At 36.7% G+C, this 25,933-nt stretch overlaps 2 protein-coding genes across 15 annotated transcripts in view; one reads left to right on the top strand and one right to left on the bottom strand.

The window, feature by feature from the left end:
* Positions 1-11,289: 11,289 nt before the first annotated feature.
* On the bottom strand, positions 11,290-14,598 carry cxcl8a (chemokine (C-X-C motif) ligand 8a). The gene is made up of 4 exons (XM_058744332.1): positions 12,378-14,598; positions 12,126-12,258; positions 11,908-11,994; positions 11,290-11,790 (listed from the first exon to the last, which is right to left on the bottom strand). Exons 1-4 carry the CDS (start codon positions 12,439-12,441, stop codon positions 11,778-11,780), a joined length of 297 nt encoding a protein of 98 aa, XP_058600315.1. The 5' UTR covers positions 12,442-14,598; the 3' UTR covers positions 11,290-11,777.
* Positions 14,599-19,760: 5,162 nt separating this feature from the next.
* Positions 19,761-25,933, top strand: part of camk2d2 (calcium/calmodulin-dependent protein kinase (CaM kinase) II delta 2) — a 40,955-nt gene continuing 34,782 nt past the window's right edge. For 4 of the 14 annotated variants that reach the window (XM_058780412.1, XM_058780474.1, XM_058780403.1 and 1 more), the window contains exons 1-2: positions 19,763-20,117; positions 22,404-22,498. In XM_058780412.1, coding sequence (XP_058636395.1) covers positions 20,056-20,117; positions 22,404-22,498 — 157 coding nt within the window. In that variant the 5' untranslated portion in view covers positions 19,763-20,055. Of the gene's footprint in view, positions 20,118-22,403; positions 22,499-25,933 lie in introns of all 14 variants that reach the window. The other 10 variants (XM_058780440.1, XM_058780450.1, XM_058780481.1 and 7 more) reach the window with 4 other exon arrangements.

Consider the following 25,933-nt stretch of genomic DNA (forward strand, 5'->3'; position numbering starts at 1 on the left):
CAAGGAACACTTATTCACTATTAACTACAACTTTTCCCTCAATAAATTCTTAATTTGCTACTTATTAATAGTTTGTAAGGTATTTGTTAGCTTTAGGTTTTGGGTAGGATTAGGGATGTAGAATAAGGTCATGTAGAATAAGGCATTAATATGTGCGTCAGAGAAGACATTTGTCTCCATACCCTAACCGGTCAGCCCTTACATTGCAGTACACACTACAAAGTATTCAAAACCTGTTGTGTAAACTCATGAATAAATCATTTACAAAGCATTCTGCATCCCCTAATCTAAAGTGTAAACTATTCATCACTTGTAAATGTGTTACACATCATTTGTAGATTTTTCTTACCTGTTACAAATTATCTGTAGGTGTATACAAGGCATTTACAACACTTTCTGCATCTAAACTAAAGTGTAAAATACTAATCATATATTAACTAGTAACTTATTAACCATTTACTAAGGATCTGTTTGATTATTTCATGATATGCTAGGTTTTTGCATAACTTACGACAGATTTGTAAATCGTTAGCATATTACTTAAAGGGGTGGTCTAATGGATTTTTTTGAAGGCTTGATTGTGTTTATGTAGTGCACAGCAACATGTGTTCATGCTTCATTTTTTTTTAAAAATCGTATTATTTTTCACATATTTTACCTGTACTGTACACTGCTTTTCAACTAGCATAAAAACAGCTGGTTGATTTCCTGGTTCTGTGAAGTCCCTCCCTCAGAAACACACGGTGGGCTCTGATTGGTTAGCTGGCCCAGTGTGTTGTGATTAGCTAAACCGCCTCTAGTGCGTGTCTGAACATCTTGCCCCTCACCTCAGCGGCGTCGTCTATATTGCTTATCAAATTGAGCCCGACGCAGAGGATATTAGTGAAGAGGATCGCGCAGAACCTTTTAATGGTAGGCCTATGTTTTTTGTTTGTTGTTGTCTCATACTTTTAGATATGCTGTTATTCTGCTACTGCTTATGTTAGCTTTAATATATACGATATTATCAAAAAGCTTTAATACAGTACGGCAACTGCATGCGCGTGCATGTTTAATGCTTGTCATAGCTATGTGAAAATATAAATGTAACAGTTCGAGCTCAGCTGAACTGAATGAGAGAGAGAGATGCAGAGCAGGGCGAAGCGAGGAACAGGATTGAGAACCGCTGCTTTAGAACATTGATTTTGAAACTTGTGAATCCATTAGAATCGTTAGAAGACAGAATCGCGATTCATACAGTATATGAATAGATTTTTACGTGCACCCCTAATTTTCTTCCTCTTCTCTAAAGCAGCGTAGTATGGCCTCGCCACCTTCGTTGGATGTTCTCGGGGGCAGGGTTTATCTGGGTTTATGATGTCACTAACCCGGAATTATTTTGTTGTAGTCCCTTACCAGACGTCCGCTGTAGGCGATGCTATGCTAATTTTTTAAAAGACGATTTCTCCTTTTGCATTGAACTTTGAGCTTCGTAAATTTGCAGATGTTGTTTATGCTCACACAGCTACATTACACACTAACAAAAGTTAAAAAGGTGAAATCATATTATATGACCCCTTTACTTAATCATTTGTGAACATAAAGTCATGTTTGTAAATGATTAGTTCATCATTAACTAATCACTTATAAATGACTTACAACTGAACATTATTATAAAGTGTTACCAACTATTCTTTTAAGCACAATAGAAAAGTTGCAGTGTTAAAAAAAATAATCCCAGCAGAGTCATCAAAAAATAAACTAGAGCTTGGCTTTAGGAAACGTTTGCTGTGCAGGCTGCTAAAAGTTATCTGATTCTCAAAGCACAAAGGCAAAGGCACTTTGAACAAAGGAGTATTATCACTCACCTACTGTAACAAAATAAAACTTTTAGTGTGTGTGAACCTACTGTGCCAGTTTATTAGTAGAGGAGACTGTGGTAAATTGTCACATTTTGTACTAGATTAAACAACAAAAAGAAGTCGGTTTCTGCAGAAACACATTGAAAGAGACCATAGATTTGGTCGGTGTCGCGTCATAGCTGTGCGGGCAGAGTTGGTGTGGGGGAAAACGATCCTTTCCCCCTCATTGGAAAAGCATGGTGTTGACCCAGAATGGTCTACATAAAATCACTTCTGCCGCTCGACAGAGCAAGATGCATAAAAAAACTGAGCCGTATTGGGTCGGACTGTCCGTACGGTATCTGTGACTGGCCAAATGACCCAACGGAATGGCCAGAGGTGTCGTTTCCCGACACTTTTTGTTACCTGATTGAGTCTCCAGGCAAGAGACAGCTTACTACAAGCCTATACTGGACGGCTTGTGAAAGTAAACATTTGTCATTTTGTTTTGCTTAATTTTAATAAAGTGATAAAGACTAGAGTAAAAGCCTGTCATACTTTTTTATTGATATATTAAAAATAATTTTAACATTGACAAAACATAGGTAACATTAAAGGTCTACTGAAGTGCCTTGAAATGCACAGCATTATGTGGTGTGTGCTAAACGTATAGCTTAATCATTTTTACAAATAGCCTACACGCCGTAAAATAAAAAGATATAAAATAACATGAAAATATCCCTTATGAAAATTAACCATGGTTACAACCAAAAAACATGGTTACTATAGGTAAGCCATGGTAAAAAAAGAACTAATTAAACATGTTTTGCTACACTAACCCACTAACCATAGTTTAACCATGGTATTTGTAGTAAAACTGTGGTTATAGGCTACAACTGGTAATAAAAATGCCCAAAAAACAAGGTTATAGCCTACTATAGCCTACTTTTACTATACATTGTTAATTTTTGTAAGGGATTGTGTATAATATGAAATAAATGTTTTAATAGATTATGACATTTACATCACAAAATATCAGGGAGTGACATTTATTTGATGTGAAGGAGGGTTGCTGTAAGCTGTAGGATCAGAACGAGTCAGACAAAACTAAGATTCGATCAGAACATCGAAACATGAGGAGCCGAAATTCCTGAGAGGCCCCAAGAAAACAGGACAACGTCGTAAATCAGATTGACTTTTCCCCCACCCATAGAAGACAAAGAACCAGACTGAAATTCCTCTGTCCAAAGAACATGTCTTTTGGTCTCCACAGAACTACACAGAGACTTTCTTTTTCATATGCATATAAAATCATCCTAAAAGGACATTTCTAGGCATAACACTATATTATGTATGTAACCACACATTAGACTATCATGTTTTAAGCAAATATTATGTATGTCTTTTTAATAACTATTGAACGATTTTAAGGGTTATTCCTGTTTGGTATGTATGAGTTTGACAATTCTAGCTTGAAACGTTTCTTCCAACTGATTCTTTGTCAAATGTATCATATTCTGGTTATAGAAATCACATCCAAAATTATACTTTGCAAGAGTGTGTAAAATTCGGACCATGTGACTGATAACATGCTGATTTATGATGGAAGGAACAACCCTAGCTAAGATAATAGCCTATCTAATTGGTCAAGACACCAGATGGGATGTGTCCAGAAGCCGAGTTTGAAAGCTTAGGACACCATCAAATCTTCCCTTCTCCCTTCTCGCCACCGCGTTTTGATGCTGCTTTTTAGCGCTCTTTGAGCGTGCTCTGGCCTACAGGCCAGTTGCTACTTAACACCACGGTGAGAAGAAAAACCACCTAGTCTCATTACACCCTTTCTTTCTTTTATTTTAGTTTATTTTCTGTTGCGAGTTTCGTGTTCTCAGTTTAAGTTTTGCCACCACGCCTTGTCTCTGAGTTCAACTCGAGCCTGTGACCGCCTCAAAACTTCAACCAGACCAACTCCGCATCCTCAGCCAACGCCCAAGACATCACTTCAACGACTACTGAACTTCCAGCCAATCACCAACTCGGGAAAACCCCTTTCCTGCAAACGACGACGACAGAAGAGAATCCCTGTAACACGAACGCAATGCAAGCAAGTACCTCCAGATTCTGGCTGAACTGGTGCTTTTAATATAAATTTTAGCCTCATTGAGAAACTCAATGCGAGGGTTAATTAAGTGACTGATGGTTGTTCAGGTCTATGCAATAGAACATATTATTATAAACTTGGGATTTCACTTTCTCATTCTCTAAACTCTCTCTCTTTCTGCAACGTATGAATGTGTGAATGCGTGTGGTCAGGTTAGATTAGTTTATGTCTTAGGTTTATATAAATAAAGTCGTATTTATATTTAAAAGAGAAGTATCTTGTGTTTTGTGCTTACAAGTTAATGTCTTAATCTGCCGATCTTGTTACTGTGCTTATTAATAGTGTTTACACTATATTTTGGATTTTAATATCCAGTGCAGAATTAATGTTATACGGTTCATTCAGTGAATCGCTGCCAGTGATCAGCCGTGAAACAGTGATTCTGTTCAAATTCCCTATAAAATCACAAATGATTCCCTTTGAGCTAAATTAAATTATATTTATGTATCAAACCCTACAAAGCCCCATCAGAACTGGGTTGCGGTGCAGGCGGGACAGGACTAATGACAGGTCATTGAAGGGTAAAGTAATATAGCCTATCTGGAGTGCATATAAATATGAATATTAAGCTTGATATGTTTCATACGTTGTATATCCGTAACTGTTATCGGAGTTCTGATGTTGTGTGCTACCCGCTCGTGTGTTTATTCGGCAGTATATAAATCTTCAGATTGGGATTTTTTTTTAAACTAATTAGAGGTACAGAAGGCTACAGAGCAACTTTTCGGCATTGCACCAATCAAAAATCAATCAAGATCATAACAAAAAGTAAAGATCAAGCGCCTAACAAGGTCTCCGCGCATTAATTTGAATGGTTTGTTTTCCCCCACGGCATAAACAGATATCACGTTTTTGTGGGCGTTCCCAGCAATGCCGACCAAGTCTATAGGGGATGGGGGCGTGACGTCACTGCGCAAGAGGGCGCCGCCATATTGTGAGGCCACATCGGGCGAGACTTAAAACAACCACATGAAAAACAATGTTGAAAAGTCGATTAAAAGAACAAAATGTACTATACAGAGACAAACTTCTACCGGACGCAAGAAAACGGTACCTGGAAAAGATGGCCAAACACCCGCACCTATATTTTTGCCTGATTTTGATTTAGATAACCGCACCCGATCGTCACATTCAGGGTTCATATACGGTCATGAAAAACCTGGAAAAGTCATGGAATTTTAAAACAGCAATTTCCAGGCCTGTAAACTTTTGGAAAAATAAATAAAGCCAGAAAGTTTTGGAAAAGTCATGTTTCACAATTCTATGTACAGTAGAATTATGCTTAATCAGGTCCTGAATTTCGGTGTGGGATTGCGCATATATTCCTGCAGTTTTCGACTTCAAAATGAGGGAAATTCCTGCAAAACATTTATTCAATATAGCGTGTAGGTTAGATGAGTAAATAAATTCACACAACCAGTCATTTAAAAACAGCGTGAGTGATTCAGCTGTACCGCGTCTTCTCTCTTTGACCTTCTCTTCACATCTGCTGCACGCTGCGATACAAGACTTTAGCTCGCGTTTCGGTACAGTTGACAGAATTGTCAATTGCCTAATGGGTCATTGTTGCATCGTCACAGAAATGTATTATTTGCACGACTTTTTAAGTCTTTCTGTACTCGTGCGCTCGAGAGGCGCTTTTCTGTGCGCTGCAGTCGCGCTTAAGTGGCCAAATACACACAAAATAATGTCAAAATGGTCGTCCTGGCAAGTATCCTCATAAGCATTGTCAGTTTTGTCTTAAGTTGCGAAAGAAAACGCATATGTATAAGTATTGGATCCGTGAAACAGGTCTTGTGACAGAAGCCTAATAAAGTGTGCCGTCTGTCATTAATGTTAATCAAACAACAAAAGACAGAAGAAATCCCTCACTGCTCTTGACTAAATAATGTTTTGTTGAATAACTTTAATATGTTGATTACACTTTATTCAATTTCTGTATCCTATTTAAAACAGGTTCATATTACAACTTCCTCAGCGCGTCGCAACAAGTGGCCTCACAAAATGGCGATATTTCCCATCAGCCACCGCGGCGCTAGAGCAGTGACGTCACGCCCCCATCCCCAAGCACATCCGGGAACTTAACTGTCAATTTCGTTACCGCCCCTTTTTGGGGGAAAACAAACTAGACTTCCCATAGGCTTCAATACAAAATAGCGGCAAAAAGCAACGTCTGTACACAGCCGACAGACGTGAACAACTTAAGTAATCACTAGGATTAATCATGTCAAGTAATTATATGTCCACCCTGCCTGCCATAGAGCGTGAAAGATACATCCACAAACTTAATTTGGTCAATTTAAAAACTCATTATCCCAGCGTCAAATTGGTGTAACAACCCCACCCAGTGGCCAGAGGTGTCTTGCCGGACATTTACTCGTACCTAATCTAATCACCAGGTAAGCCAGTGAATGATTTTACTTCGTTTGAAAGTAAACATCTTTAAATGTATATATTATGTCCTTATATTTAGAGTACTGAGTGCACTTTTCTGTCCAGCCATACAACTAGCCTGGCTTAGCTTTCCATAGCATCATCCGTAATTCATAATATTTCCATAACAGCAAGATATGGATGATGATGGCAGGTAGCCTGGGTTAAATTTGGGTTTTTACAAACATTATTGGTGCACCCGACCACACAACAACTCTTTGGCATGTTGTAAGGTTAGTCCACTTCCTCGATCCGATGCCTTATGGCCGTTTGTTTTCCCCTAAAAGTGGGCGTGAACCTGTTCAGAGACATTCTATGACGTTGCGCCGGTTGTGAGTATATAGTCTTACCAACTGATTATTTACAAGTAAAAAGTTGCAGTTCATTTTACATTAACCTTTTGGGTCCATGGCGATAAGTTGTCGCATAGAAAATCTGCTGTTTTTTGACAATGAATTATAAAAGCATAACATTAAAGAATGCATCTGTTACAGAGCCTACGAGAGGCGAGACGTGCGGATCCATATGCAAGCTTTTATTAATGGACATGGTCAAAACACAGGCAGGGTCAAATAAATGGCAAACAGGTATATAGAGGGCAAGACAGATGAGTACTCAAGTAAACGGGCGTGTTTTTCGATCGGCGAACAATATCCAGAGGGCTTGACAAGAGGGGTAATCCAGGTACATGAGCAATGGTCCAGGCAGGGGCAAACAAAATCCAAACAACAAGACAAGAGAGCAATCCAAGGCAGGCTATAAACTTCAGATAACAAGATACACAGGCTAGGATCAAGACATGAATGACTCAGGTAATAAACAGGATAAACTAGACTAAAACTCAGACAATAAACTGGCTCTGTAAAGTGCTATCACTTGGAGAGCGATAAACACAGACAATACTCGGCAGTGAGAAAGAGGAAGTCCATGGCTTATGTAGCATATCTGATTGAATTCAGCTGTGTAAGTGCAATCAATGCAATAGATGATGGGAACTGTAGTCCGGGGTGAAGTGCAACAGTCAGTGTAGTGTGAAAGTCAATATAATGGAAGGGTGACCTCTGGTGGCAATCGGACGGAAGGTCATGGACCAGATTCATTACAGCATAAGAATCAAACTTATTATATAGTAGTTCCACATTGCTTTAATGTATTCCAGTCTGTTCTCTTGCTTACTGCATTTGCAAAAAAAATTGTGTTATTATATTAATATTATTATTATTATTATTATATGATTAATTTTTAATTAATATTTCTTTATGTTTTGTTAATATTTTATTAAGGTCCAATTTGCTTCATTAACAAACCATTAACTACGACTTTTGCCTCAATAAACTCCTAATTTGCTGCTTATTAATAGTTATAAGGAAGTTGTTAAATTTGGGTAGGATTAGGGATGTAGAATATGGTCATGCAGAATATGTGCTTTAGAAGTACTAATAAACAGCCAATATGTTAATAATAGCATGCTAATAAGGAACTAGTTAATAATAAGAATTGGTCCCTATACTAAAGTGATACCATTGTTCCCAACAAGAGAGTTTTGTTTACAATCTTCATCTGTTAAACGGCACGCCTTCTTCCACAGAAAACTGGACTGTTTCCGTCAAGGGTTTCAAGAAATCTTTCAGGAAGAGTTCTGTCTTAATGACTTGACCATTGATCCTGAGTTTTGTAATTATGAATCTCTGTTTAGGAAGCTAGACAGGAAACTACAATCTCAGAAATAAAGGTACAAAAGCTGTCACTGGGGCGGTACCTTTTCAAAAGGTACATGTTTGTATCTAAAGGATCCATTTTGGTACCTGAAAGGTATATATTAGTACTTCAAGTGTACATATTTGAACCTAATAGGTACAAAAGTGTACCTTTTGATAACGTACCGCCCCAGTGACAGCTTTTGTACCTTTATTTCTGAGAGTGTATTAAATAACAGCTAACAGCTCTTGTAGTGTGAATCTGTCATAAATCAGCTTATCTGGTAAGGAACGAGCTGTATGGGCTTGCCCACAATCAAGGCATCTATTTTCCCAGAGACTTTCATAATGATTACACACAGGATCAAATTTACAGGAATCTTGTAAGGTTAAAATAAGTTCATAGTCAAGTCAAGTCAAGTCACCTTTATAGGTGCTTATATAGCGCTTTTAACAATACAGATTGTGTCAAAGCAACTTTCCAATATCAGAATAGGAAAATAGTGTCAATAATGTAAAATGACAAGATTAAACACTCAATTTTCAGTTAAAAAATTCAGTGATGCCATCGTCCAGCTCAGTTCAGTTTAAATAGTACCTGTGCAATCATATAGACGATAAAATAAGTGTCCCCAACTAAGCAAGCCAGAGGCGACAGCGGCATGGAACCAAAACTCCATCGGTGACAGAATGGAGAAAAAAACCTTGGGAGAAACCAGACTCCGTCGAGGGGCCGGCTATCCTCTGACCAGACGAACCAGCAGTTCAATTCCAACTGCAGCAGAGTCAGATAGTGCAGTCATATAGACCTTCCAGTTACTTTCAGTTTATTGTCTTATAAGAAGTAGCAGAATAATAAATAATACTATATATTTGAATAATAAATTTGAATTGAATAATAAAGATTAATAAATGCTGTATAAGTGCAGTTCATTATTAGTTCATGTTAACTAATGTAGTTAACTAATGTTAACTAAAGAACCTTATTGTAAAGTGTTACCAATGTTTTTTTTTTTTTACTATTTTTAGTCTATTCAAAAGCTCTAATCTATCATTTTAATAGCTAGCTTACACCAGTAAAATGTGACCCTGGACCACAAAACCAGACATAATTTTTCGAAAATTGAGATTTATACAACATCTGAAAGCTGACTAAATAAGCTTTCCATTGATATATAGTTTGTTTGGATAGGACAATATTTGGTCGACATACAACTGTTTGAAAATCTGGAATCAGAGGGTGGAAAAAAATCTAAATATTGAGAAAATCGCCTTTAAAGTTGTCCAAATGAAGTTCTTAGCAATGCATATTACTAATCAAAAATTAAGTTTTGATATATTTACAGCAGGACATTTACTAAATATCTTCATGAAACATGATCTATACTTAAGGTCCTAATGATTTTTGGCATAAAAGAAAAATAAATAATTTTGTATTTTTTAAGTATTTTTGGCTATTGCTACAAATATACCCCAGCAACTTAATACTGGTTTTGTGGTCCAGGGTCACAAATGTCCAATTTTTGTCTTTACTAGGTTTTTCCCTCAGTCCATAATCCTCATTGAGGAAATGTGAAAATGGGAAATTTCCAAGGCAATCTCTTCAGATTGAGTGAGTCAGACACACTTGTTTAGTGTGTGTGTAACAAATATTAAGTTCATGTGCTTAGTAGCATAGTTTACTCATCAACATGACAGATCTGCACTGTAAAACATGAGTATGGACATGACGTGACGTGTGGCCAAGTATGGTGTAATTTGTGCTCTGCATTTCACCCATCCAAGTGCACACAAACATCAGTGAGTAGCGAACACGCACACACCGTGAACACACACCCGGAGCAGTGGGCAGCCAATGTTGCAGCACCCGGGGAGCAGTTCGGTTCAGTGCCTTGCTCAAGGGTCTCACCTCAGTCGTGGTATTGAAGGTAGAGAGAGTGCTGTACATTCACTCCCCCCACCTACAATCCCTGCCAGACCTGAGACTCGAACCCCCCATGGGCAGTTATTTCCACCAAATCCGACTGTTAAAAATTACTTTCATTAGTTTGAATAAACATCTGTTTGATTTAGTATTTGCAATAAGGTATCTGCCTTGAGTGAAACCCTGAAGCACTTTTTAGGCTGTCAAACAAAACATTACAGTTGAGTAATTGCTTTAGGTGTGGGAGCTGTTCTAGAGACGAAATGCAGGAAGTGTACTTACCTGTTTCACAGTAGTATTACTATACTCACTGCATATTCAGCCATTTGAATACATTTTACCATCATAACCTTTACAAATGGGGTTGTGGAATCCTGGAATATTTGTTTGGGAGATCTACATATGCACATTTAAAATGGAGAAGTTATAGTAAGTGACTCTCGTTTGACTTTGAATTTCCTTGTTTTCCCCTGATTACACAAAGATTATGATGTGCATACTTGATGAAATTGCTTATGTGTCATTTAATAAAGATAAATCCTCTGTAAACTGTAATATTCAGGATATCAGAGAGACATAGATGCGTCAATGTCTGTGTGTGTTATGAAATATGAAATAGTTGTCTGTTAACAGTTGGCTTAGAAGTGTTTAGACATTATAAGCCACAAATAATGTCTGAATGAATGAACTATTTCTAGAACTAGCTTTTTTTTGAGACATTTTCACATTTACTTTTCTGGCTCTGAATCAGTTCTCCTAAAGTTCAAACAAGTGTCTAAGCAGAGTAACCTCAAGTGTAGCTCGTCACATTAAATGGTTAGTTCACCCAAAAATGAAAATTCTGTTGTTAATTAACCTCATGTTGTTCCAAACCCACAAGACCTTCGTTCATCTTCGAAACACAAGTGAAGATATTTTTAATGAGCTTTAAAGAGCTTTCTGTGAATGCCAAGGAGTAAGAACATCATAATTTTATGAAGCTACGAGAATACCTTTTGTGTGCAAAGAAAACAAAAATAATGACTTAATTTAACAATTTCTTCTCTTGTGGGTCAGTCCGCCACCATTCACGAGAGTACCACAACACATGCATGTGCAGTAAATTAATTGTTTTTTACTTAAAGAATGCTTGTGCTTTATTTTGTTAAAATAAATGCCACTTGGTTTGACATTTTCCAATGTAGACAGTACAGTCTACAGTCTATACTGTAGACATAATAAGTAAATATGTTAAATATAAAAAACAAATGCTGCAAATTAGTACAAAATCATTTTATTAAAAAAATATAATAAATAAATAAATACATAAATAAATATATATAAATACAACACTTAACACTTATGTGAACAACACTCGGTAACACTTTAGAATGGGGAACACTTGTTCACTATTAACTTCAAATTTTCCCTCAACAAATTCCTAATTTCCTAATTAGTAATTAGTAAGGTAGTTGTTAAGTTTATGTTTTGGGTAGGATTAGGGATGTAGAATAAGGTCATGTAGAATAAGGCATTAATATGTGCTTAATTACTACTAATAAATGGCTAATATTCTAGTAATATGCATGCTAATAAACAACTAGTTAAGAGACCCTAAAATAAAGTGTTACCTAACACTCGATATTGAACAAACTGTTTTAAACATAACCAAACAGTAGGACTGTGCCCATCGGTACAGGTTGATATGTCAGAGGTGGCCATATCATTCATATCTTCAGGCTAAACCTCACAGATGACCCAGATATTCATGGGGCTTTGCTGCAAAACAAAAAGGTATTTATTTATTAACATGGTTTTATATTTGATGAGATACTTGTTGTACTTTTTATAGCTTTAGACATCTCAAACACATGTTGAGGATTTACTGACACTTACTTGGCAATGATCTTCTCAATGACCTTCTTAACCCAGGGTGCAGTAGGGTCCAGACAGATCTCTTTCCCAGATCCCTTCAGGGTGGCACTGTGTTAAAAATAAGGAGAAAAATCAGTAAGAACCTTATTTTTGATGTTACTGCATTAATCTGGATCATTATAGATTCATTCTGAGTTGGTAATCTGTAAGTGTTATAGCATTATTAGTGTGAAACTCACATGATCTCTGTGTCTTTACAGTGTGAGCTTGGAGGGAAGAGCTCCACACTCTCAATGTGTTTTCCAATGCGTCGACTCTCAGTTTCAATGCAGCGACAGCGTGGATCTACACCCAGACCTTTAAGACTCATTCCTGAAAGCAAAATAATAAGTTAATGTTTGATCACATACACGCATAACTTAAAAGTACATTTGTACTAACTGTGGTTAATGATTACCAAGAAATATTACCAAATATTGCAATTCATTTACCTTCACCAATGGTCAGGAATCCGAGGAAAACAATAACAGAGACTAAAAAGATTTTGCAGTGCATTCTTCCCAAGTGAAACTAACAAAAAGTAAAAGTAAATCTAGAGTTTGGAAGCTAGACGCTTGAAGTGTTCAGAGATGTTGGTGAATTCTGTCCACATTGTGGAACTTGCAGCTCTTTTAAAGCTCCGTCCTGGATATGAGTCAGAGAGTTGCGCAATATTTCAGGCTGGGAAAGTTTGTGCTGATGTCACGAGTATGTGAGCCTCATCATGTCATTCATATGATTAAAAAAGTGTCAGTGAGCTTCAGGAATTTTGTGATGTTGGCATATTCACATTTCATGAAAAAAAGTGAAACATATGTTCACACACATACAAATCAAGACTTTTGCAAGACATTACAAGTAATGTTGTTTACGCAGGTGGAAGTTTCATTTACTCTCAAAAACTAGAACAAATAAATAAACAAACTGAGCCACAAAGTTTCCAAACTGGGCTCCAGTGACCCCACAATGGGGTACTAAGGGTTCCATGAAAAATTCAGGGGGGAAAAAAATGCTCATAGAATTTTGTAGTCATGTATTTATTATTTGCAAAGCAGTGGAAAAATTCAGTCCAAAGCTTTGTGTAGGGACAAATATTGATCAATATATTTAAATGAGCCTTCCGATTGAACTGATAATCTGACTTTCCAGAGGAAGTAGACATGTAGGCTAACACGTTTGATTAGTTTGCACAATCCTATTTCCTATTACAAGAAAAAAATAAAATAAAATAGATGTGGTAGATTTGTTACGTTATACACTTATTGGGAAAAGTTGCATATTCCTGGAAAGCTCCTGTTATATAAAAATCTGCACTTCTGAAATTGAGTTGGCTATGTTGCTACTTTCAGTTACTTTATCAAGGGATCGTCCTCACGAGTGACAACCCATTTCCTGTTTTTAGGGATTTCTATAATGTACCTTCTGTTACCGGTCTCAAACAGGGAAGGATGAGAGCTAATAACTGTAGGAAATGATGAGACACACACAGATTAGAATCTGCAGCGTTCTGGCGCTTACTTTAATGGCTTTGCCCTTTGACCAGAACGTAAATTCCTCATCACTCTAGTGCAGGGATCTCCAACCCTGCTCCTGGAGAGCTACCGTCCTGCAGACTTCAGATCCAACCCTGCTGCAACACACCTGTCTGTAATTATCAAGTAGCCCTGAACACCTGTTCAGGTGTGTTTGATTGGGCTTGGAGCTGAAATCTTCAGGATGGTAGCTCTCCAGGAACAGGGTTGGAGACCCCTGCTCTAGTGTAATGCGCCACCTACAGGCATTTTACAGAAGACACCAAAACTCATGTAACATTAGAACACATTTTTAAAGAGTCTCTTAAAGAATAAATCTGATGGAAGAGAGGGAAAAAATAAATTTTAGGGTACCCAGTATTCCTCAATCACATTTTCAGTCTATCACACTTCCACCAATATTCCTTTTCTTTTTTGAATGTTAGCGTTGCATGCCTCCAAAGCAAATAATGAACTCACCTGCACATCCTGAGGTTGTGACCCCATCAGTTTTTTTTTATTACTGTGAACATGTTGAGAACTGTTATTGTTGTAACTGAGTTCACGTTGTGATTGATGATTGTGTATGACAGCATTTTCTGAAGAATCCTTGGTTGCTGATTTGAAAAAGTTACGGTATATGCAACAAAAATGGGTTCATTACCAAAATTTACTTACTTTAAAAAAAATACAGAATGCTGCAAAACCACAAATATGTCTCCCTTGGGAAAGAGTTTATCCAGTATTGCAAAATGTTTGCTAAAAAAATAAACAGTCTTACTGCGGTCTCAAACTATTCTTATAAAAGCACAATAGAAAAGTTGCAATGTTAAAAAATAATCCCAGCAGAGTCATCAGAAAATAAACTACAGCTTGACTTTAGGAAACGTTTGCTGTGCAGGCTGTTAAAAGTTATCCGATTGTCAAATAATCTGCACATTTATTGCAATAGCAATGCAATGAAGTCTCAATGGCACTGTGAACAAAGGAGTATTATCACTCACCTACTGTAACAAAATAACACTTTTAGTGTGTGTAATCCTACTGTGCCAGTTTATTAGTAGAGGAGACTGTGGCAAGTTGTCACACTTTGTACTAGATTAGTAAGTCAGTAACACATTAAAAGAGACCATATAGTCTTACCAACTAAAAAAAAAAAAAGTCTCCACCCATATGTCAAAGTAAAAAGTTACAGTTTATTTTATGTTAACCTTTTGGGTCCAAAACCTGCTGTTTCTTGACAATGAATTATAAAAGCATAAAATTAGAGAATGCATAAGAATCAAACTGATTAGTTTCTCATTGGCTTAATGTATTCCAGTCTGTTCTCTTGCTTACTGCATTTGCATTGTTATTAAAAGTCTTTTTAAAAGAATTTTCATCAGCCATTACTCCAGTCTTCAGTGTCACATGGTCCTTCAGAAATCATTCTTTTTTCTTTGATTCTTTGATGAATACAAAGTTAAAAAGAATAGCATTAATTCAAAATAAAAACATTTTCTTTTATTAATATCTTTTTTTTTTAAAGGAAGAAAAATTACTGACCCCAAACTTTTAAATAGCATTGTATACTGTAAAATTACTTTTTTAAATAAATGCTGTTCTTTTTAACCATGTATTCACCAAAGAATCAAAGAAAAAAGTATCACAGGTTCCAAAAAACAATATTAAGCAGCAAAACAGTTTCAACACTCATAATAAATCAGCATATTGAATGATTTCTGAAGGATCATGTGAGTTAATAGTGAGAATTGGTCCCTATACTAAAGTGCATTGTTCCCAACATCTGTTAAACGGCACGCCTTCTTCCGCAGAAAACTGGACTGTTTCCGTCAAGGGTTTCAAGAAATCTTTCAGGAAGAGTTCTGTCTTAATGACTTGACAATTGATCCTGAGTTTTGTAATTATGAATCTCTGTTTAAGGAAACTAGACAGGAAACTATGAAATAACAGCTAACAGCTCTTGTAGTGTGAATCTGTCATAAATCAGCTTATCTGGTAAGGAACGAGCTGTATGGGCTTGCCCACAATCAAGGCATCTATTCTTCTCAGGGACTTTCATAATAATATATTGATTACACACAGGATCAAAATTACAGGAATCTTGTAAGGTTAAAATAAGTTAATAATGCAGTCATATAGACCTTTCAGTTACTTTCAGTTTATTATGCTTTATAAGCAACCTGGTCTCATAAAAATACGTGTCATGAGACCAGGTAGCTTATAAGAAGTAGCAGACTAATGATTTTTTGTCTATTTAAAAGCTCTAATCTATCATTTTAATAGCTATCCTACACCAGTAAAATGTGGAATTTTTGTCTTTACTAGACGAGGAAGAATTGTACGTTTTACCCTCAGTCCATAATCCTCATTGAGGATAATCCTCTGTGAAAAATGGGACATTTCCAAGGCAATCTCTTCAGACTGAGTGAGTCAGACACTTGTTTAGTGTAGGTGTGTGTATAAGATATATTAAGTCCATGTGCTTAGTAGCATAGTTTTCTCATCAACATGACAGATCTGCACTGTAAAACATGAGTATGGGCGGTTATTTCCACCATATCCGACTGTTAAAAATTTATTTTATTAGTTTGAATAAACATCTGTTTGATTAAGTATTTGCAATAAGGTATCTGCCTTGAGTGAAACCCTGAAGCACTTTTTAGGCTGTCAAACAAAACATTACAGTTGAGTAATTGCTTTAGGTGTGGGAGCCTTTCTAGTGACAAAATGCAGGAAGTGTACTTACCTGTTTCAAAGAAGTATTACTGTACTCACTGCATATTCAGCCATTTGAATACATTTTTACCATCATAGCCTTTGCAAATGGGGTTGTGGAATCCTGGAATATTTGTTTGAGAGATCTACATATGCGGTCATACGCACTTTTAAAATGGAGAAGTTATAGTAAGTGACTCTCGTTTGATTTCGAATTTCCTTGTTTTCCCCTGATTACACAAAGATTATGATGTGCATACTTGACAACATTGCTTATGTGTAATTTAATAAAGATAAATCCTCTGTAAACTGTAATATTCAGGATATCAGAGAGACATAGATGGTGTCAGTGTCTGTGTGTGTTATGAAATATGAAATAGTTGTCTGTTAACAGTTGGCTTAGAAGTGTTTAGACATTATAAGCCACAAACAATGTCTGAATGAATGAACTATTTCTAGAACTAGCTTTTTTGAGACATTTTCACATTTACTTTTCTGGCTCAATCTGGACCCAAGGTGGATATACGATGGATGTATGAATCAGTTCTCCTCAAGTTCAAACAAGTGTCTAAGCAGAGTAACCTCAAGTGTAGCTCGTCACATAAAAATAAAATTCTGTCATTAATTAACCTCATGCTGTTCCAAACCCACAAGACCGTCGTTCATCTTCGAAACACAAGTGAAGATATTTTTAATGAGCTTTAAAGAGCTTTCTGTGAATGCCAAGGAGTAAGAACATCATAATTTTATGAAGCTACGAGAATACCTTTTGTGTGCAAAGAAAACCAAAATAATGACTTTATTTAATGAATTCTTCTCTTGTGGGTCAGTCCGCCACCATTCACGAGAGTACCACAACACATGCATGTGCAGTAAATTGTTTTTTACTTAAAGAATGCTTGTGCTTTATTTTGTTAAAATAAATGCCACTTGGTTTTACATTTTCCAATGTAATACTGACTAGTTGGTACTACATTTTATTTGAAACTTACTTTGCAAAAAGTATGTTCTTTATAGTATGAATAAGTATGAATGAAATTCGACATAGCCTACTCTGTCTGTCATGACATGCTGTTACTGCCATGTAACTAACCAGTGACAGTTGTGTCACTTTACTGTCATTTACAACTCCTCTCCTGTGGTCTCATGAAATCCATGTAGGCTACATCAGCTATTCAGAATCTCAACTGGAAATAGTAGGTTGTGTGGGTGCATACTGTTATTACTAATAATTTGAATTTGGACATACTAATAGTCTATACCAGGGTTCCTCAAATCTTTCCCTGGAGGGCCAATCTGCTGCAGGGTTTACCTCCAACCCTTATCAAACTCACCTACCTGTGATTTACTGATTAGCATGCTCAGGTGTGTTTGATTAAGGTTAGAGCGAAACTCTGCAGGAAAGTGGATCTCGTGGGCCAGATTTGAGGATCCCTGGCCCATACTGTTTTCTTCTGCTATAGAAGGGAAGTATTCAGACAGATCCATAACAACCTCATTTTTATCTACCCTGACTAAATACCCATGTCTATAGTCTATACCCATGAAGCAATATCTATGTGTTCAGTTGAAGATCACTTCTTTCCCGTTTCAATTCATTGTTTTTTTTAAAATCCCGTCTATAGATGAAAGAACACCCTATTGAAATGGTTGTTATTGCTGGTTATTCCCATAGGCACGCTGCCAGCAGAAAGCTGGAGGCAAACCAAAAAGAGTGAATGTTCCTGTAAAAGCTTATCCCAATGTTTGTTTTATCAAGGGCAGGATTGATACTGTTCAGGAAATACTTGTGGTCTTGTTTTATTCCAGTTTACAAGAAAAGATTAAAGCAAATTTATCGTAATGTGTAGGCTATTTTAATTGTATATTTTCTCTGTTTTCTGTTTGTAAAAACTATCCATCTGTCTAGTTCTCCAGCATGTCTTTGTTATACATTTATATCACTAAAACAAGCTGTTGAGATTTTGTGGTTTAGAATGGAGATGACACTGAAGTAATGACATGACTCGGCGTGCGTAGTAACTTCGGTTTAATGTTGCTGAGATGCAAAATAATCTCAAAAGGTATGTTTGCAGCCACTGCCAAGTGATAAAACGGTTCTAATGTATTTCCTGTTAACATGTTACTTGATTTTTTATTGCTCAACAGGTGGCAACAATATATTTTACAAGACAAGCTGAAACTGATATTCAAGCTTATATAATAACACCAAGGAGAAAATGAGAGAAAACTTGCTTCATTGCCAGTGGTGTATTGAAATGAAGTAATAATACTTTGTTACAGTACTTAAGTATCTACTTTATTTGAGTTTTTAAACTTTTTATATTTCAGCCAACTTTTACTTTTACTCCACACAGGGCCAAAAAGGTTAAAGTAGCTACTCACCCCCATGTTGTTCCAAACCTGTAATCTGTGAGTAAATGATGACAGAATTTTCATTTTTGGGTGAACTATCCCTAACTCTACCTGCAGTACACAAAGATTGAATGTCAAAGATAGGAACGCAGTGCAAGATGGAATATTCCAGGGTGTAATATGAAGAAAGATGTTGCTGGCATGTTTACTCCTTATAAAAAAAAAATAAATAAAAAAAAAACTTTTAAGCTGGCAATAGTACAAAAGTATTATATTTTAAAGCCTCTGTTAAATAAGGTAAGGCGACTGTGAAATTATGGCTTCTACAACAGTGCACTCTTGTGTTCAAAATATAGAAGCGCACAAGAGATGGGCACGTGGGCATGCGTAGAAATGCCAGCTGAAGATGTGCGTCATAACAGCTCTGCGCCGATTGATTGATTTGTCAATTTATTTATCAGTAACACCCTATTGTACTGTGCTGTACTCTACTCTACTGTAAAATCCAACAATGTAAGCTATTCTAGATTGTTGGATTTTTTCTTCTTCTTTTTTTCAACCTGCAATACAATTATTATTATTTTTTTATACCAGTGCTTTTGTAATGTTGTTTGTCTTTTGGCAGAACCATTATTGCTATTCTCAAAAAGTACTACACGGTATGCCCAGTATGTTTTATTTTTCCTCGAGGGCGGTGGACACCATGATGATTATCAACTTTTCAACAAAAGGATATCTTGAAGATATATCTGAGAAGATATCTTGAAATGCATAACAGTAGGCTATTACAAAATGCAGCAACATTTGCTGGCAATGTTGTTTTTGAAGAAAATTATTATTATCATTATTATTCATATAGCCTATTATTAATAGTAATAAACTAAGAACTTCAGTTTCTCAATGCACATTGCACATTTTAATCTATAGCTTTTGTGCAGTTTATTATAGCCTACTGTGACTTAATGTGATGTTTTTTGGAAATGTATAAATAGGCAAATTCTTATAAGATGAAACACTGCATTAAGTGAAAATATGTTTACAGTTTTAGCTTTGCATGTTGCACACTGCAGCAATGTGAAATGTCACGTCGGTTATGCATATGAGTTACACTGTCAATTATTCATTTGACCTTATTGCTATCATTGCAATGACGATTTATTAAGTAGGCTATGAATATAAAAAACTCTACAAGTGTATGATGTTTGTGAAGGCGGGGCATGGCTTTGAAAGGGAGGGGAGAAGGGGGCGAGGTGCTGTATGCAAACACGTCCAAGAGAGAGATGGCAACGTCAACGCGCATAATGATGAGCCCATGGAACCGTCGGATGTGAAAGCGCTTCTTCCTCCCGTCGGCGATCGAACCCTAGGTTTACATATCTGATCATCTGACACTGATCGGCGCATCTCACTTCAAGAGACCAGGAACCGAAGCAGCAGCTAAGAGAAAAGAAATCATTCAAGTGCTCTCCTTTCGGTCTACACGAGAGGAGACTGACTGCGCTTCCCCGCATCATCCTCTTCCTCGCGCTGCCGATTCCCCATCACAATGGCTCTGACCATCTGCACCAGATTCACGGACGAATATCAGCTTTTTGAGGAGCTCGGGAAGTAAGTGCTGGATTTTCTACTGCAGAATCATTGCATTCCTGTGCATTTGTTATATAATATGCACGTCTGATGTTGCTGAACGCACAGGGAAATGATGCGACCGCGACGCGTCTTCTGTTTGACAGCTCCGCTATAATTGCAGCGAACGCTTATAATAACCTTGCCGTGAGCGCTTGATTACAGAGTCTCTGTCTCAAAGCCCAGCGAGCTGCCAACCCAGACGGCATTCTTTGACAATCACGGGCGCGTTTGGAACGGAACGGAACGTTCCCAACGTGCCAGTGATGCCCAAATTGCAGTGTATGTAGGTACCGCTTTAGGTTTTGTGACGCGGCCATTGTGATCATCACGTCAGATATCCGAACAGCTGGTATATAATGTACATTTTAGGGGGGTGGGGCTCGGGCTTTTTACCCCGGAGACAGAAATACTCGTGGCAATGCGACAACAGTGCAGACACACATTCCCGTGCCGTTAATTATCGCGTTGGGGATTCCTTGCGTTGCGTTTGACTGACTGGGGAGGGGGAGGGTGCGCAGAGGCCACATCGGTGGTCCCGATCTGTACGGGTTTCAGGAGATACCCTAGTACATTTCAGCATGTGATATATTTATCCCTACGAGCTGATGCGTTCAGATCTAAAACGCCCCGGATTGAGTTCGCTTTTAAGCCCATTGTGACCTTAAATTGAAATCACTAGAATAACAGTCCGTACAAAATATGATGTTGTCGAAACGTCTCTGCGCCATCTGCGCGGTGGTATCATGTATAAAGATTGGGCATCACAGCTTGGCTCCCCACTGTTTTTTTATTTGCACCATTTCTTATTTCATAAAACATGCTAATTATCATTACACTGAAATATTTAACTGTTCCCTCCAAAATAAGGCGAGACAAAAGATTTGGGGTGCATGCATTTTTGCATACAAGTTTACGTTTTAATAGCCTTTCCAAACAACGTTTCACTAGTCGAAAGTCAGATTGAAAGTCAGAGTGCGCTAAATAGACGCTCGCTAAGTCGCTTTTACCTGAGGAGGTTGCTATAGCAACAATATGCTGCTAGAGATTCCATTAGGATCAGTATGCCCTCACATTGACTAAACATAAGTGTGCGTGTGTGTGTGTGTGTGTTTATATAAACATACATACAGTTTTCTATAAGATAATGATAAAATGTTCTATAGAAAAAATGTAGCCTATGATATATGGTGTTAACTTTATAAATTTAATCCAAGCAAAAGTGGTGGTTTGCACAAGGAATGCACCTTTAAGTTATTATATATATTTTTTACAGTAAAATATTGTTGAAAATGCATCTAAGTAAATAAGTAAATATGAGTCACCTTATAATTTAAGGTGCGTTCCTTGTGCAAACCACCACTTTTTTATTTTAATTTAAACCATATGTGGTTACATTAAATAACAGTAAATACATTTTTTTTTAAATAATAATTTACTTAAAATAAGATATACTTTTACAGTAAAATATTGTTGAAAATGCGTCTAACAAATAAGTAAATATGAATCACCTCATAATTTATGTGGAAAGGTGCATTCCTTGTGCAAACCACTTTTTTTTTTTTAATTTAAACCATATATGGTTACATTAAATAACAGTAAATATAATATAATAATTTATGTATTATGTATGTATACAGCAAATATTTTATAGTAATATAGTATTTTATACACACATACTTGGAGCAGACAAATCCACGTTGTGTAAACAAAAGATAAAAAATAAGTAACAACAAAATTAAGATAAAAAGACATGATTAAATGTCTCCATTTCTGTTTATTTTTTATATTTTTTATTATTTTATTTTAATTTTTTTGGCCATATATGGTTAGGTGATTTAACCTTTATTGTACTTTTTTGGGGTCAAAATTATTTATTTAGTTTATTTATTTATTTAAGTGAGATTTGGGGGGAAATGCAGATTGTCTCATTCTCTATAGATGAGTGAAGAACAACCACAGCAGAGAGGACATTTAAGGTGACGTGTAATTAACCCCCTCATTTCCAACGAGCACACACGCAGATTTGGTGTTTGCATGCGGTTAGCGAATATGTTAAGCAATTTCAAAACACCCACACACGCTCATCAAACACACACGGACAAACAACCATGTAAAATCGTAGTTGTGTAACCTTGGAAGAGCTCAGTCTGTGCCTCCATCATGGCACAGATTTTGCTCTCCATGCCATATGCTCTATCTGTTCGGCATCAGGGCCTCGTGCCCAGTTTTTTCCTCACCGTCTTCTCTTTTTTCCCTCTTCTTCAGGGGCGCCTTCTCTGTCGTGAGGCGATGCGTGAAGATATCATCCGGCCAAGAGTATGCGGCCAAAATCATCAACACAAAGAAGCTGTCAGCCAGGGGTAGGTGACTCTTATTTAGTGTGCTGTGCTCCTGTCAGGTGCGATGTGGGACTTGAGTACAGTTAATGGAGCGTCGAGTGTAGCCAAACATGGCAACGCTCTGATGTAAGGGCAGCACATCCAGTTAAACCCGGGATAACGCAAGAGACTATGCATCTGGGTCTCATCTGGAGCTCTGTGCATGTGCTCTGACGTAACAGATGCTTGGGTCTAAGCATAGCTGTGAAGAAGCTGAAGGGATTATGTGTTTGAGAACCACATACATCCAGAAAAAATCTAAACACTGTATATAGTGTTTTGGGATTTGGTGTGTATAAACACAGTAATATGTGATGTGTGCTTATATATGTGTGTGCTTTCGATGGCTTTGGCTGGTCTTATCCCCTGTTGGAAAGTGAGCGACCCAGTTCTTTCAGATCCGTCAGTGTAATTGTTGCTGTTGGCCTGTTTGCCTGCAGGCTCTGCTGCTATAGGGCAAAACAACCAATCAGCCTCCTTCCTACCCTCAGAACAACCAATCATTTCTCTTCTCCCACAGCATCTCTTCTCCTAAGAGCCAATCATATGACTCATGTTGCCTTTTTCTCAACAATTCTATCTTTGTGCTTTAAAGTTTCACTTTTTTGAAATGTGAATTTGGGAAGGGAATTCACGAATATTTTCTGGATCATTAGGATTGAGTCACACCCCTCCCTTTACTGCACAGTGGGATTGAAATGGACACCTAGATTCTGGGATCAGTATCACTGTGCTGGTGCATGCTGGGATAGCGTTTCCAAAAATACAGCATCGGGTGGTGTGGCAGTTTGTTGTATTCATATCTCTCTCGCTCTCTCATGAGCACAGCAGTGCTCCGCTGCACTGGATGCTGTTCCGTGTCAGAGATGGTCTTAACCTCTTTCCACGATAAGCCCAGGCGTTGAGATTTTATGAGCACACACATGTATATAAATGCCACTGCACACAGACACACTCACACACATACACACACACACACACACACACACACACAGTGACACTAGACACATCCTCGCTAGTAGGATCGTGACCTCCACTAGATTAACGCAGGGTAAAGGGTGACATTTAAGGATGTGAGGTGATTACTGACAGGTCAACATCTGCTATTTTATATTAATACACTGCAAAAAAAACAAAAAAAAACACAGTCTTTGTTTTTTCCAAATTCCACTGCATTGTAAAAATGTTTTGTCTGGTACGGTAGAAGCAAGTCACCCCAGGTAAATTAGCTAAAACATTTAACTAATGGATATCATATTTCCCCAGATGACTGATTATATTAAGTTAGACATTATCTATTTACATATGCAGTAATTTGCATACATTTCCAGAACAGAAATCTGAACATTGGATAAAGCCAGGTTCAAAAATCTTGTTTTGCCATGTATAAAATCAAGCAAATGATATATGAATAGACTCCTTTGTAAAAAAAACCTAAGAATATAGCTCTTGACTTTAAATTAAAGGTTTAAAAAAAAGGGATTTTGAGGTGATGCCATAGTAGAACCATTTTGGGTTCTCTATAGAATCTTTTAGTGAACAGAACCTTGTGTGCAATGGCAAGGTTCCATTTTACAATAACATCTCTGTTCACTGCTCTAAATTAGTAAGGAAAATGCTTAAAAGTAATAGAAATCTTACATTGGAACTAAACATAATAAACACACTTACAGTATGATCAGAATACAATCTTTGAAAATAAGTTTAGTACCATACGCAATTTTCTTCATCTTGTGTTTGTGTGTTTTTGGAAAAAAGTCAAAGATACTGATTAATAGTGAGATTTTTTTGTTGTGTAAAAATAGAAAAACTCAGAGGAGGATAAAGACTGTAAACGAGAGAACTGGAATAAGAAGAAAGGCAAAAGAGAGGTCAACAAACAAGCTGACTACAGATTGTGTATTACATAAGGCAAATGCCATGCAGAAGAGCAGAGGCAATAAAATACAGAAAAGAACAACGACAAGAAGAAGAAGGGATAGTGTTGGAGTTAGATGAAGAGGAAGGAGGGAAAGAGAAAGCAGAAACGCAGTAGACTGGTGTCTGACAAAACAACCAGATGGTCGTTGTCCATGTTGATGGTGCTACTGTATGTGTTTATGTTACATCAGATGAATGTTAACAGAAATAATCTGCTAGTTTATTACAGTTTAGTCTCTTGGTGGAGAAGATAACGGGGAAAAAAACAATGCTCTCTGACCTTATTTGTCCCCATTTTCTACTCCTGAGCGTTGCAGCGCTGTGCTCAGCTGTACTTCATTTTATAATCATTGCTTTGATGTGCTGTGGAGCTTAATATGGGTAGATGCTGTATTTTATATGACAAGAATGAAAGCAAGGCTGTGAAGGATAGAAGTACAGTATGTTCAATGGTTTCATATTATGCAATTTGCTGTTGAATGCTGCATTCTTAAAAAAAAAAAAAAAAGTCCTATATTGACATCTGTGGTTCCGTTCCATTCCACAAAGGTTCTATAGTGGAAAAACGTTCTTTACAGGTTTGTCAATGAATATTCAAATTGCTGTACATTTTACTCGGTATTTACAATATTTTACATTTACATTTTTTACATTTCATATTTACATTTACACTATACATTAGCTTTAGGCTTAATTAGCCAAACCTCTCTCTAGATCAGTGGTTTTTGACCAGGGAGCCGGGGGCCCACTATAGGGGGCCTTAGTAAACATCCAAGGGACTCTCAAGATGACTTGATTTAAAACAAAACAAGAATTAAAAAATAAGATAAACTTAAGCCAAAATCAAGATACTTTGTATTTTAATTTCACCCCAACAAAGACAGTATTTTTCCTAACTGGTCTCAAAAAACCTGAATATATGAGGAAGCCTAATTTTAAAAGACCTGGAAAAGTCACAAAAATGTATCTAATCGTAAGACTTTGTTGTCATTTTTATGAAGAAGTTATGTCAAGCTCCAAATTATTTTATGTGGTTAAAATTGATAAAAAAAAAAAAAAAAAAAAAAATCTTAATCCTTATCCAGTAAGTCTGAAAAAAAAAATACATGAAAAAAAATTACACTATGGTATTTTGTTTTTCTACAATATATTATTGCAATATGTAAAAAATAAAGGAATTTTCACCAGATGACTTGAAAAAGAATGTAAACTGTCTTTTTTAGTGTGAAACCTTTTCCTTAGGAAAAACATAAACAATTTGGGTTTTCATACTTTTTACAAGAACCATTTCAAAAACCGCTTTCCACAGTTTATTTATTTATTTTATTCCCAACCCCCCCAGTTTTCATAGACCACATCCCCATGGCTTTAGACAAATTCAGTACAACTATAAAATAATAATAATAATATTTAATAATAAAGAATAATTGAAATATTGTGATTATTATGAAATAGAAATATTAAACAAAATAAGAAATATATTAATACTGTAAAGTG

Source organism: Onychostoma macrolepis, chromosome 01, assembly GCF_012432095.1.
Source record: "Onychostoma macrolepis isolate SWU-2019 chromosome 01, ASM1243209v1, whole genome shotgun sequence".
Lineage (NCBI taxonomy): Eukaryota > Metazoa > Chordata > Actinopteri > Cypriniformes > Cyprinidae > Onychostoma > Onychostoma macrolepis.

What these genes read in the sequence shown, in the direction of transcription:
- cxcl8a (XM_058744332.1), bottom strand. Translation starts at nt 12,441, where the DNA reads ATGCACTGCAAAATCTTTTTAGTCTCTGTTATTGTTTTCCTCGGATTC. An exon ending in ATTCCTGACCATTGGTGAAG is followed by an intron (nt 12,259 to 12,377) that starts GTAAATGAATTG and finishes TTTTGCTTTCAG; the next exon opens with GAATGAGTCTTAAAGGTCTG. An exon ending in TGTAAAGACACAGAGATCAT is followed by an intron (nt 11,995 to 12,125) that starts GTGAGTTTCACA and finishes TTTTTAACACAG; the next exon opens with TGCCACCCTGAAGGGATCTG.